Below are 15591 nucleotides of genomic sequence, written 5' to 3'. Positions count from 1 at the left end.
GAATTGCAGAAGACTGAATACTACACATTCTCTCAGACTGTGGGTTTGAGGGGAATACATTAGAGGGTATTCTTATAGAAAGGTTTAGTTGTGGAACAGAATCAAGGATGTATTCTAAACAAGCTGTCTCTTAAAAGCAAAGCTGTGGAGTGTTCATCTTGAAGATTAAGCAAGACCCACAAATACATAAGCATCTGTAAAGCTCAATTTATTATTAATCCCATCGTGAACTAGAAAAAAAAGTACAGGGCAGCGTTACCAAAACATATTATATTTTCATCACGTATTCATAACTCTGAATTGATTAATTTAGCTTTTAAGATCATTTAAAAGGCTCTGACTCATTTTAAAATCAAATACTACACTATTTAACCATATTTTAATTGTGGACTTACTACTATTATAAAATGAAAGTAAACAACAACATCTTAACGAAGTGTTGATTCTTAAGTCCACAAGCCCATACAGTTTCATCAACATAGTAGTATTTGAAGGCAAATCAGTTACATTTCAATGCATTACATTAGCTAGAACAGTGGGAGGCACATTCTGAATGAAAATAAGGAAGAGAAACAAAGGAAACACAGAATATGTATATAGACTAGATACACAAAGAGGAAGAGGATACATACCTGAATTAAATTCTTCTTAAAAAACTAAAATACAAATTACATACCACCATCTTTATAATAGTTTCCTATGATGTAGAAATACTGTATACAACTCCATTCCTATTTCCCATTCTTTCTTCAGCCTTAAAAAAGGTACAATATAACATGAAGCTGCTTCTCAGCGATTCAACTCAAGTGCAATCAGGCATGCTGTTAGTCCGCAACGATATGTATTCTGAATTCTGTCATATTCCCTAGGTAGCATTAAACGTATTTTTTTTTTCCCCTCTCCTACAACTTGTGCTAACAGCTATGACTGACTGTGTTCTTAGCTACTAATTCCTTCTGTATCTCAGCTTTATTTTTTCTCTGTAATAGCAAAATGGGAGGCAGTGCCCTGCTCCCGCTCAAATACATCATCAACACGAGAGAAGAGTAATCATCCTGGTGGATTATGTGCTGGTAACTTCACCCATTGCTGTTTTCTCCTGCCACAGCTTCCGATTGCAGTATTCACTGCAATAGCCACAGCCCTCCTGCGTGGCAGGCAGCTCCTTTGCTTCACAGATGGATAAAATAGGCTTAGTGAGAGCTTTGCTCACAGGAGCAACACATGCAGCGCTTCGTGAGAGCTAGCAGGCACATCACTGGCCACAAGGATAACAGTGTGAGATGTTCCTCTTGTTTGGTGAGGAAATCTTGGTAGGGCCATGTTTCATCTAACCTTTCATTTATCAGTGTAATATGACCTAGAGAGAGAATTCTACAGCAATTTCTTTCAGTGGGGTTTTTATTAACAGCTAGTCATTCTTGGTAATAAAGCTGCTAAATAGATTCATAACTATCATCATTTCATGTTTATTTAAGGATGCTCCAGATAATAACAGACATACCATTTTTATTTGCACACAGAGTATTTTATATGTTCTCAGTTAATACCTAGACAGTAGAGCTCAGTCATTGTTCACTGAGATACAAGTAACAGGATGGATTATTGTGCATGTAGTGAGTAAATGATAACCCTGTACAAGAACAACGGGCATTTCTTCAAGTGTTAACTAATTTAATGGTGTACAGGATATTAAAGATATATTTAAAACTCCCTGCCACACGAAGAGCTCTAGAAAACAATCAGAATGGTCTTAAATAAAATCATTCTATATGCAAAAAATGTACATATAATCTAAATGTGAAAGTTCTACACAAGTATGTATGTGCATATACATACATGAATACTACTACCACTTTAATTTTAGGAAATAATAGCACTGGAAAGCCATAGAAAACATTGTTTTCAGCTACAATAAACAAAACTTAGAAATACATCAAAATTTACTAGAAATAACAAATGAAGAAGCTAGTAATTCATTTATTTCTGAAATACATTAAGGATACCAGAATAAAAGGCAGCACTAAGTATTTAACATCATTTCTAGTAATATCTAAAGCTTTACTGGTTGCAGCTTTTACTTTCTGCAGTCATTGTATTAACACCATCCTCAACAAGATCTTGGAATACAATGTGTTTTTAAAGTATAATTTACAAGTGGAACAATTCTAGAATAAAGTCAGTGACGTATGCAAGGAAAAAATATTTCAGATGTTTCTTGTACACCGAAAAAGCAATTTGATGCAAAATCCTTCATAGTTACTATGTCCTGTTGAATGAATGCTACTTATAGCTATAAATGAAATTAAGTGGCACAGTTAAGAACTAGATGAACGAATGCTTTATCATTCAAATATTTTTCTAGTTATTCTCCTATAACAATTATTTAATATTTCATATAGACCAATACAGAATGGTGCTTCAAATCTGACATGTTGTGTGCCAACAAAAAAATAACTTATAAGAGCACAATATTTCCTGATACAAAGTTCAGTGACATCATCTTAATTACTCGAAATGTTACAGTAACCTTTCTCAAACTAGCAATACTATTCATATAAGGATGTGGAAAATCAGGTAGCAAGGGCCTAATCCTGAGCATGTCCACCTACTCTAAACATACACTTAAAACAGAAATATTGGATTTTGGACAAAACTATAATCAAATAGGTCTTGAGATCACAGATATTAAAAAGAACAAATATTGGGAATGTTTTGAAAAAAAAAAACCCAGAAGGTGTCCATGTCAGCCCTCAATAAAACAACACAAAGGAACAGTTTACGTACGTGGGTCACTTGGGTTTTTGTGTTTACTTGTTAGCAACCTCCTATGTTGATGGAGTTGTAGCTTTAAAGAACCACCTTTAAGGGCTGACACTGAATTTTACTGAGGCATTTCAAATATAATGTTAAAGATTAAACTCCTCCATAATTAATAAGACAAATACAGACTGTATAGATGCGGTGCAACTTCTGCTGCACAATTCTGATCCAATCATACTATCTTAATAACGTCAGCAACTAGTTTAGCCTAGCTTGCACAGAAAGCCAGCTTATACATGAACAAACCAATATGCAATCATAGGCCTGCACGGAAAGAAGAGCTAATCTGTCTGCCTATTCCATATTACGTGACCACAACTTTCACTGATTACTCTTTGAAGCATATCAAGAACACTTGACCAGTGACACAAAACTCCAAGTATGTGTGTGCTGAGGGTCTCAGAAACACCAATTCATAGTATTTCCTGTATGTGCAAGATGAAATTCCAATTTGAAGTCACCGGTTGTACAGGAACAAGTCAGCTCCTACTCTCAAAGCATTATGTATGGATTTGCTTTTCCATTGTAACATAAGTGAAACACTCAATGTTGGAATATGGACAACTGCAACTCTGTTCAATCATCTGGTCAAAATATTAAAAACAACAGCCGAGAAAGTAACGATTATGACCGATTCTGCCACCCCATACTGTAAACAGTGTTTGAGTATCTCTGGTCAGGTGCAGTGGTATGAAGAACATATTATATCCTATTAAGAATAATGCACCTGAAGCCCACAATTACCTTGCCAGTTTTCCCAAGTACTTCGGTTTTCAGAAGTCTGGGTACCTCAGTCCCTACAAGAAAAGCACTTACCACAAAAATCTCCAGTATTTCTTAACAACGCAGAAATATTAGGTCCTTCTTTATCTGTCTAATAACAATGGCATATTTTTGTTTTTGTATCCTGGACTGAAAGTTATAGAGTAAAAAGAGAGAGATGATTCACTCCGTTCTACAATAGCTATGATAGGAACAACTACTCAAGGTGAAATGGATCAAAACTATCCAACCTATCTAGTCAAACAGCAACTACTTTTAACTCACTAAGTTGAGAGTAACTCAAACTGGTGAATAGCTCCATGCACCTTGGCAACTCTGAGTTGAAAAATTCCCCCCAGAAACTTCAGAGTATGAGCTGCAAAAACATTTCTCATCTTTTCTAAAAGAAAATCTGAGACTTATTTCCCTTGTTCTGTGACTGAAACGTAACTTTTCTGAAATAAACTGAACTCAATTAAATCCTGAAATCACACTTGCAACACACTCAAAACTTTTACTCCAGACTACGACACAGGGAAATCCTGTTGCACATCAGAACACGTGTGTTTGTGCCCTTTGAATTACTGAAATCATTTTTTCACTGAGGAAGAACTTGAAAATTTAAACGACTGAATCAGAAGCACAGCGTTTACAACTTTCCCAAGTTTACTTAATTTGTTATCTACTTACATGCTAATTTAGAAAAATTTTGAATCCCTCTATACCAAACTATGCTAGTAATTATTTCATTCTTAAGGATAAGAACTCACTTATAAGGCAGTGTAATACTTGCACGGAAAGTAGTTTTGTGGCTGGCACTTAGCTGCAGACTGAAAAGAGAACATCTTGTCCTATGCGGTTATATTTTACACACATCCAGAAACACTCCAAACTTTGTCTGAATAGTTGCTTTCTTTCAATTTTTACATAAAGTTTGGTATGTATTACTTAGGAATAATCATCTATCAAATGAAAATACTTCAATTTATAACTATTTTTTAATATTTCCATTGCATAATACTTATACTGAAACAGTGACTTAATTATAATTGATGAAATAATTGATATTTCATGATGGATTTCAGCTTGAAAGTTTGCAAAGCTGTCACAGAATTAAGTTGTATTTTGTTCTCCATCTGCTTTAAGGATAACCTTCTTCCCTCTTCACTAAGGATGGCAATAACGGCATCGGCCCTTAAATCTTAGGGACCATATTCTAACCTACCGAGTGACCTCTCTAGATCGAAAAGCGAACCGGGCGGAGCAGCCGGCTGTTCCCGCAGCAAACCCTCCCCCCGCCGCGCCCCGCGGGCGCCGCCAGAGCGCTCCCTGCGCGCCCCCTGCTGGCTGCTCCGCTCCGCGCGCGGCCCTGCGCTGGGGCGTGTGTTAGTTTCTGCAGCCCTGGAAGCCAAAGCCAATTTTTCCTCCCCTACTGCAAATCGTCTCCACTGTCTTTAGTAAAACACAGTTTTCTTAAGCTAAGTCCTAGCTTTATAAAACTATGCAACTTAAAATCTTCAAAACTGTAATTAAAAACAAGGAACAAGCAAACAATTTAAGAACAGCCCCTGGCAGGCTGCAATTTAGACAAAAGTTGGCTCTAGTTTCAGAGGAAAGCACAAGATTAGATCACAGATTCAAGGCAGTGAAAACAAGTACCGAGGGAAAGTTTTCAAGTAAGCCAAATAACTAGGAATTTTCTCCCATCTCGACGTACCAAAGTCCCACAGTCACAGCTCTGCATTTGAAGTGGTAACTTAAGAACAATGTGCATTACTTCTAAAGTTTAACCCCCACAAGGCATTCTCTCCTGTGACCATTTTGTTTGCTTCTCCCCTCTCAGAATGTGTTCGTTCTATAAATCATTTGATTTTCCTGCCTCGGAAAGCAATGTATTTGCTAGTGAATTTGCAAAATAATCTGACTCATTTTACCTAAGGGACTGCTTTTATAGTTTGTTGCTTTGCTTTCTGTATCCTTAGAAATGTTGCCATAATCACAGTATTTTCTCCAGTAACCACTCTCTTACAGAAACTATTACTGCACTCAGCTCTTCAGTTATTATAGAAAAAATGTGAAAAAGTTTCAGTAGAATATGAATCTTCATTATTCTGCTATAACAGTAATATAACTAACCAGCTGTGCAGCAATGTACTTTACACAGAAGACTATCCTGATATCTGCAATAATTAACTTGAAATGGTCCAGGAATCACAAACATTAAGTTTCAGGCATAATTTTGCAAGAATGCCTATAGACCATTTCAGGATAAATAAAAGAAAAATAACTAACTGCATTGTGCAAATAGTTACTCTTCTAAAAACACATAAACTTGTTAGCAGTGTTTTTAAAAAGTCAGGAAAGTATAACGAACTCTGACTAGTATAACTAGTCTTCTAGTCTAAAAAAACCAGTCATCTGTTTTTCTATATTGCCCCATTATAAAATTCAATTTTTATTATTCCCTCTTGAAAGTAATTTCTTTCTATTGATTGTTTATAACTTTGATACTAGATAGAACAACCCCTGTATGCAAATGCTGCCATGCACCCGCCTCAGACTTTCCTGTCTCAGCTCTATTAGTGGAAGCACTTTGCCTTGAGGAATGCTGAGGAAAGCACTGTAACCTTCATCCTAGGAATTCAGGTTTTTTTGACCCAAGATCAAGTCTGACCCATTCAGTACAGGCGGATAACTTTGGCCAAGTTTTACTGGGAAAACTGTGATTAAGGTGCGAGTAAGATAGGAGGAAAACAAAAAAAAAAGATGCAAGTTAGCAGTCTGAGAAATTAAGAGGGGAAAATACTGACCTGAAAGGTCCGAAAAGTATTTTGTAGCTGCCTATTTTAAAGGTCATTTGCCTAAGTAATCTCTCCATTCACACTTTTCTGTTCCAAATTAAACCTCCTCCTCTAAAATGCCAGTAATAGTAATAATAAGATCGATCCTTATTTTTATTCCTCTATTCCTTAAAGGTATCCAGTGATGGATATTCTACAGCCTGCTCCAGTGCTTAACTAAGCCTTCCTTGTTGTAACTAAAGGTCATTATTTCCTTCTCCAATTCCTTAAGACAGAGAGAGTCCCTTTATTGTGGGAGCAAGATTTTACAGTATAATTACCTACATACAGAGATTAGCTTCTGCGAAGAATTACGTCATTTGTTTTATTTGTTTGTGTGCTACTATTATGAGGTTGTATGAATATTATATCATTTGTAAAACACACCAGAATTGTTCAATTGTTCATTTTCTGATTTTTTTTTAATTTAAGATTTTTTTTAGCCACAAGAACATTTGAAAGTGCAAAGCGAGTTTTCATTAGGTCTTTGCAGAGATTCATCCTTCAGGCTTCTCAGACTTTTTGAGCAAAGAATGCCACTAATGTCATATCAAATGTACTACATTGATGTGGACTAAATGACAATTACGCAATTAGAATTTACACAGAGATCAAGACTGCAGCAGACCAACATAAATGGAAATTCATAGAAGCGACAACTTCAGAAATTTACAAGCTAAGTCATCTCCTTTTGGCAATTCTTATCTTTTTGCTTTGTTTCTAACCTAAGGAAATAGGTCATTCCAAAAAATTGTGCGTGTGCATATGCGTGCATGTAAATAAAATTTTATACACACACAGAAATGATTTTTGATTTCAGGTCCATCTTCCACAAGCATTTATTTGTCAAATTAATCAACAGCATGTCATACACACTGTCACCTTAAGGCTCTTTCATTCTGTAATCATCAGGCACTTCCTCAGAGGTCATCAGACCCACATTCTGCAGACAGCACCATATATGCAGCAGCTTTCCTCTGACTGTGCCTTTTAAAATGCAGGAGCTGATATGGATAGTTTCCATCAGTCAACTTAAATGAGCTTTCCTTAAAGAGAGATTTTTCTTTATCCTTCTGGAAGGAACTGCATTGAATATCTAAACAAGAAGCTAACACTTAGGGACACAAAGAAATACCTACTACAAACAAAGATGACTGAACCTTCTCCTAAGAAGTGATTCCCAAACCTTTTGCATATATATTGTCAGCCATCAAAATAAAGTCTCATTATGCTCTCAAAAAACAGCAACCACTCATCAACTTGCCTGAGAAATACTGGATAAATGCTGGTCCATATAACACTCCTTAACAGCCTCACTTTAGCAATACCTCACTAACCGCCCGCCCCCCCCCCCCCCCCCAAAAAAAAAAAAAAAAAGAATCCTTCCATCATCTCCTGCTAACAAAATTTCAGACGTATACTAGAGTAATTTGCTAAACCAAGATATTTGGAAGGTATTATTTGTCCAAATTCAAAGTTTAAGTCCAGACTTTAAGACCCAATGAAGAGGTAAGCCTCTCTGCAGTAACCTGCTATCATTAGTCTGTGGTGGCTGTAAGCTTAAGAAACGAGTGACATTTTCATTCTACATTTCATTTCTTATACTCCTGTTTCATACAATACATTACTCTTTCTGATCTATCAAGCTTAGTAGGAAAAATAAAAGAGGGAAAGATATTTTTATGATAAACTAATTGTAAATCAAGTGTAACAAGTGGTCAAACCATGCATTTTGCTTTGTGTAAGATTACTTAAGTTCTACACAGGCCCAGGGAAATACTAAAGCTTAGCTAAATAAAATGTTTTGCCTTATATACACCTTTTCCCTGACAAGGTCAGTTTACTAAGAATCAAGTCCTTCAACAACAGAGACATATTTGGTGCAGGCATCAAGACATGAATACAAGTTATCCAGCTGAGAATACAAAATGTGTTCATTTTCCCTTGTTAATGTTACGCAAAACATTGTGATACAATGTATATAGCATTATAACGATTTAAATATTTTAACGTTAAATTTGATTCGCTTTGATATCTAGATCATTCTCTCCAAGATAACCCAGCCCTTCCAGAGCTCATTCATATTAACTTCTTACTCATCTTATAACCGTAGAGCTCAAAAATTATTTGGAAGAATGGTAGAGGAAAGCAGAGTAATATTTACCTTCCCTTATACAAAGGCATCCTTTGACACCTAAAAGGCATGAAGCTGATTCATCAAATCGTAATGCAAGTTACTGACTACATGACAACATTAACTATCTGGTTTCAAACAAGAGAATGAACTTATTGCACTGAATAAACAATCAAACAAGCACTGAAAAGTGACTGCTCACAAAAGAAATTTCAAAAAAGCACCTTAAAATTACTGTAGTCTCTGTCTACAGGACAAAACCTGACACACTCAAGAGTTGTGTATGATGTCAGTTTGACCAGGATTTCCTCCTCCAAACTAACATTGTTTGACATAAACAAACACCAAACCAGTAACAGATTAAGAGGTAGATGCTGAGATCTTCCAATCAGAGAAGCTCTCTTCCTAGAAGACCCCGATATAAGCACTTATTTTCCTCACTGTGTTCACACATCCCCACTCTAGAAAGAACATAAGGAAAAAAAGCAGATCATCAAGAACAACAGAATGAGTAAATAAGAAGCAGGAATCAGGTCCCCAACAGAGCAGGAAAGAAATAGCTCAGAAGAAACTGATTGTGATGGCTTTGGGGAAGGGGTTGGACAAGTTTTTTCCTGTGAAAGGTTTAACTTTGCCATAAAAAGCATAGAAGGGGCACTGTACAAACTGATTCTATGAACTGTCCATGAAAAAATCTCCGGTGCAGTACTTGCATGAATTATTCCTACATTCATGCATTTTTCCTACTATTCTTCAGATAAGATGGTATAAATAGGTATATACAAAAATTTTCAGATAAGAAATGAAGGGCTAAATACTTGAAGTATCATCTGTTATCAAATCAGAGACACGCACTGAAGAGAAAGGCCACCATCTCTGCAAAATGGCCTTTTCCAGCCTTTTCTGTGTCCTTTACCAGACTTACAAGGAAGTCTTGCTGTAGGAGAACTGGAATTTTGAAAGCTAGAAAGTTAAGATCACTGTTGAATTATCTGACTTCTCTAGATAGCAAAACTAGAATCCTTCCTCTCATACTTTATAAATCCTTAAAAGAAAAAGTTACGTTGAAAACTTCACTTAGACAAACATAGGCAAACGTATCAGACATTTCAACAGTCCTTCTACAACAGAATGCAACTGAAATTGACAGAAGTTTAAAATGTCTATCATCCAATTTTATCTCATTAAGACTACAGTGTTTTGTATAAATTTATTTAATGTTATATACATGGCAAAGCAGTCATGGTTTTCTCTAAGTGCTAAAAGATACTAGAAAGAATTCAATTAAGGAAATAAAGAGATTATACATTATTAAGATAAATAGGTTTTAAGCAACCACTACTAAACATGAGATGGATGAAACCTCTTAAGTATAATACAACACATTTATGAAGCATAATACATTGATGAAAACCTGACAAACTCCAGTAACTTTCCCTTCCTTTTGGAAAATAAATCAATGGTTTCCTCAGAGCAGGAACCTAGGTCCTTCTTAAAATTATTGTACCCCTTTAGCAACAGCAAGCAACAATGATCTCACAACTGTTTATTTCACTGAAATCTGGAACTCTGAAGTATATCATTCCAAAACTCCTTTTCAGCAGTTCTCTGGCAGCTGTTTTGACAGCCCAGTCTCCTCTCTCTTCAACAGTACAGAAAATGGATTAGCATAGAGCAAAAAGTGTGACATAATGGAAAGTGATTCTTTCATTTTTTGAAAATTGGAATCCTTTAATTTTTTCATTCTGAATCACAACAAAACCCATGTGATTTTTGTATTTTCATAACTACAAAATTGTTCTATAGGGTACTGCACTGGAATTCACACAATTTAAATATATTCCTATTTAAGGCTCTGGGAAACACTGGATAAACAATAAAGCCTAAACAACCCTAAAGAAACTATCTCATTCTGATCATTTGAAAATTGTGCAAGCAGACTTCAAGTCTAGACCATAGATACCAAATACTCAAAGGTGCAAACAATTACTTCCTGTGTTCCTGTGTTTTGTACGACCAACTCAGTTTAATACATGACACAGAATTGTTTAATTGAAGGAACAGTTCATATTTAAGTTATGAAGTAAGTATAAGAACATATGATACTGAAATTCAGTTTACCATAACTGCAGCCATTCCTTAAAGATGGCTAAGCACTTGGTTTTCAAAGTGGATGCATTAGTGTTAATTTAAAAGGCAGGCCGGCCTGTATTAAAAAATATTCATCTCTCCAGATAGTGGAACAATGATGCTCAAACCTTCCCTGAAACTCTGGCACCAAAATAGCTCAGTGTCATCCCAGTGAAGCTACCAGCACAGAGACCTAGGTAGTTTACCTTTCAAAACCCTTTACCTGCTATACATACCTGGTAAACAGCTCAGCTGAGCACACCAGAAGTGTACTAGCAAATGTTGAATAATTTAATGCAAACAATTTTAAAACCTGGTTTATTACTCCCTTCCCTTTATCTAAGAGTGCCATACAACTGACACAACTAAGCACTACTTAGTACTACTGAGCAATGCAGGGAAAACTGATGACTGATTCACAACCAGTCATATGAGCAACAGTTCCTACAGTTTAACAGTTGTAAGAAAGGAAATACTTGGTTCCAATGCTGACATCATAAACTGAACAAATGATGATAATAAATTCTCTTCGTTATCATATCTAGTGGAGGGAAAAAAAAAAGCCTGCTCAGGCAATGATATCATCATTGTAACTTGAGATTTTTCTAGGAGAGAATATTAAAAAAATGTTTCTTGAAGCAATTTGTTTTAAACAATATTGGAATTAAGTACCTAACTTTCTAAATTTGTATTTTATTCATAAAAATGTGTCTAAATCATACTTTCTAGATTAATATGCAATGCAGATGATAAATGATTATAGTTAGATCATCTTATGTGTCTAAAAGAAAGCTTCAGAATCCCCTCCTCTTTCTGAGTAGAGGTTACCAGAATCCTGAGGGAGAAGAACCACACAAATTTTTAAGATCCAACAGAAGAAAATTGTCCCTACCATTTTAAAACTCAGCAGCCACTTCCTCAGAGCCTGCTGTAAATGAATAGTTATTTACACAAACTACAAACCTTCTACTGAATTCTGCCTTCATCTGAGAAAATTCTTTAAGTTTCAGTAACACATAAATGCTAACAGTAAAAGTTCTTACCTTCTGAATAGCCCTGGCCCATCTTGCTTTTGCATAATTACTTCTGTCAGCTTGATCTTTATTTCTCCTGGAGAAAAAAATAAAAAGGCATTCATAGCAGCCAAATATGAGTAAAAAATAATTTAAAACAGCTCTGATAAATTTATGCAGAGACTGATCAAAGTTCCTAAGAACTATCATCCATTTCCATGTGTTTAGTCTTTACACACAGTACTGTACCTGTAATTTTCACAAAACTCTACAAAATATTAGGTCTACATAAATTGTTCTTAATATGAAAATTTATCATGTAATTAGTGTAACTTTACAGTTAACTGGAAAAGAGATGATCTTCAGTCACACGGTATCATTCTCCTACTCAATAACATGATAAGCTATTCAACAAGTACCTCTTCAGTGAGTGGATTCACGATTGGCCTCACTTTATTGATATTAAATCCAAACAAATTACAGAAAAAAAATATTTGGAGAGAACACTTGATTATGAGCTACTTAGCCCTCAATATGAAAGATTTATTTAATTCGTATCTGCTAAAGTGACAAGATATAATGGGATAGATCAATATTTGTTATAGTAGATAACCGGGTTAAAAGACAATTCATCCCATTATCTAAATCTAAAACAATATTTGCAATTCTAGCTCACTTCTTTCCAAAAAGCAAATAAAACTAATAACCTTCTAATAAAACCTAATACTCCTATTCTGAACAACTATTTTCCAGTAGCATTTTACAGTTAAAATAGAGTAATAAGGTCAAAGTCATTATTCATTTTGATAAATTTAATTTTCAAGATTCTTTTCTTTAAGAATGGAGTAGAGAAATAGGTTCCTCTCACACAATTTCCACATTTATTTCCAATTACCCTGTCGCTCTCTACTTGAGCAATTAGATAACAAAACAGAACACAGAATGATTATAGTGAAGATCCCCAGATCTGCTGGTGATTTCATGTAAATTTAGAGCACAGTATATAGATAACTGATTCTGCACAGAGGGAAAAATAAGCAGAACATAGAGACAAAACATCAAAACAGATGCTGACATCTCTATCTGTTGATTCTCTATTGTAGCAAAGTATCAAACTATCAAATTGAAGTCCTGAAACAATTCTGATACATCCAGTCTTTCTGAAGCAATTCCAATATTCAAGAAGAATGTGGCTCACAGTATCCTCCTTTTGGACTACAGGGAGTTCCATTAATTCTATGAGCGTATTACCTTGCAAAGACATGATCCCTGCCCTTGAAGTATTGGTAAAGGAATGTATTTCTTGATTCTAGTGATTCATAAAATTAGGGTTACAAAATTTTTGCCATCAAATGGCAGGAAAACAAAAGGAGGTCCTTGAATTACCTCAGTGAAAGCAAACTGTTGCAAGACATTGGGCTAACACTGTGGCTCACTCAAACTGCACTCAGAGCCACTAAGAGAATATCCTGGAGGTGAAAGCTGTGGCACAGAACATATACTATCCTCTGCCTGGCCCTTAGTAAATGGTTGTCTGTTGTACCCGATACAGCACAATCAGTTTTGCTTACAGGAAGCATAGAGCTAAAGGAACTTATTCAGAGCAGTGTATCCACATTCTGATGTGCTGGAGCACAAACTCAGAGTTCAAAATGACCTTGACAGATTAAAGACGTAATACAGAGAAAACAAAACAAAAATTAAAAAAGAAAGATGAAATTCAACATACAAACATGCAAGGTTCTGTATTTAGGCAGGAATAATCAAATGCTTAAATAAACATCAAGGAGAAAAATGTGCTGGCAGCCATTTTTCAGAGAACATTCTCAAGAATATAGAAGTTCTCAAGTTGAGTAAGAATTCAACAGTGGCCCACTATGTGAAAATAGCAAACATGGAGAAATAGAGACAAATACTGTTTGGGACATGAAGAAATGCCTCCTCTCGTTCTGGCAAGGAGTGGAGTACTTCACCGAGTTTTGCGTGGCACACTCCAAGCAGAGATAGACCAAAGAGCCAGACGAACACATTAAGAATAAAAGAGATTTGGAAAACATGTTTTGTAACAAAAGCTTAAGGAGCAAGAGTTATTCAGTCTAGAGCAGAAAATGAGAGGATGCATTACAACAGCATTGGGATATGATACAGGTTGCTGTTGCATCAAGGGAGATATGAAGTACATTTTGGCAAACATGCTGTGCTGGTGAGGATAGCTAATTGCTGAAAAGGATGGCATAAATAAGTTGTGGGATCTCTGTCAGGTAAGACCAGACAATAAGTGTCAGAAACAGTGCCATTTAATCCACCAGGGGCTGGAGACATACCAGATGATCTCTGCAGGTACTGCCCAGCCTGGATCCTATGAAAAATTTGTGAAGGGAAGCTGGATTCATACAAAATATCTAATGTCACAAACTATTGTATACCCCTGAAATCTTAATTTCACTTCAACTTAGTAAGTGAATGAGAGAAAGCCACTATCACTTTGTTCATCTGTGTGACAAGTCAAAGTGTGAAAGTTCAAAGTATGAGTTAAAAAAGTCCCACTGAATATATTAATGACATATATATCCAGGCAGTCTTTAAGACTACACAAACTCAATTTCCATGTGTTGACATTATGATGAAGCCTGTTCACAAATGTCAGCATTTTCCTCTCAATATGAAAAATGCTCCAAAGCCCTGGGCTAGAATGGAGAACAACGTCCCGTCCGTGTGTCATGTCCCCCTCCCCCCCCCCCCCCCCCAAAAAAAAAGTCAATTACAATGAAATCTCGCTATTCATCTGTTTTGTCACACCTGTGACAAATACATAGGTTGAGTTGTAAAATGCAAATTTAGTTTACAGCTGTTATGCACAGGTTGAAGTTTTAAGTATAGTATAGACTCTACCACTCCTGAAAGAATCTTTAAGTAAATATTACCTTGTACAATATTAGAGAGGAGCAAAATAAGAGTACACAGTAAAATTCTATAGGCTAAAATTCTACTATTCTCCACAGATTGATCCTATCTACTAAGGTTGCAAGTTATTTATATTACATTTCAGTGCGATCCCTAGGCCCACACACTCCTACTTAATCTTGGACTTTTGGAATAATGCTCTTTTATTTGAAGGGAAAAATGCTCTCTCCAATCCCCCGTACACACGGGTGAGTGAACACAATGCAAATGAAATATGAAGAGTCTTGTCTTCCCCTGCCCTCATCTTTGCATCTGCATATTTGCAGCTTCAGCCTTTTCCATATTCTCATCTACTTTTTTTATATACATAATATATAAACACGCACACGTGTGCGTGCACACACGCACACAGTAAATTAGCCAAGTGTTTAGTGTTCCCCACTCAGTTGCTGTTAATTACATTGAAATTATTAGTTAATAATTAACCTCAAGAATTGTTAGGGTAATTAACCCAAAGGTCAGATGAAGTTAATGTCAACACTGATTCAGAAGGAACAGATTTAAAAATAAATAAATAAATCTTTCTACACGCTAAGTAAGTAGAGTCATTTAAGTTTTCAGGGATAACATAGACAGGCAGACAGGATTTTTAACTGACTTGCATTACTTACAGAAAGTGATTGTTCTGTGATCATTTCTTATCTATGAAAGGAAGTTTTAGTCAGTCTGTGTAAAGCTCAGGTAAGCTGTACTTTTGAGTAGTACAGGAGTAAGGATTCTCTGTAGGCTTGTGTGCAGTGCAATAAATTCCTTTTTATCTCAGTGCAGGAATGGGAGATTTTATATATCCATAGGGAAACTCAGCACAGAGAGAGAAGGTAGGAGCAGTCTTTTACCTGTGCACATTATGCCAACACAGTGATCAGTTCAGTTTAGACAACAAATGATTGTTACATTTCTATTCAGATCTAGTAAAGTTAACTAG

The 15591-nt window shown here is 35.8% G+C and overlaps 1 protein-coding gene across 3 annotated transcripts in view; it reads right to left on the bottom strand.

Moving 5' to 3' along the window:
• Positions 1-15591, bottom strand: part of UNC13C (unc-13 homolog C) — a 246277-nt gene that overhangs the window by 186992 nt on the left and 43694 nt on the right. For all 3 annotated transcript variants that reach the window (XM_062583737.1, XM_062583736.1, XM_062583738.1), the window contains one exon: positions 11733-11799. In XM_062583737.1, coding sequence (XP_062439721.1) covers positions 11733-11799 — 67 coding nt within the window. The remainder of the gene's footprint in view (positions 1-11732; positions 11800-15591) is intronic.

The sequence above is a fragment of the Rhea pennata genome, chromosome 10, assembly GCF_028389875.1.
Source record: "Rhea pennata isolate bPtePen1 chromosome 10, bPtePen1.pri, whole genome shotgun sequence".
Classification (NCBI taxonomy): domain Eukaryota; kingdom Metazoa; phylum Chordata; class Aves; order Rheiformes; family Rheidae; genus Rhea; species Rhea pennata.
This window is presented reverse-complemented; position numbering and strand designations above follow the sequence as displayed.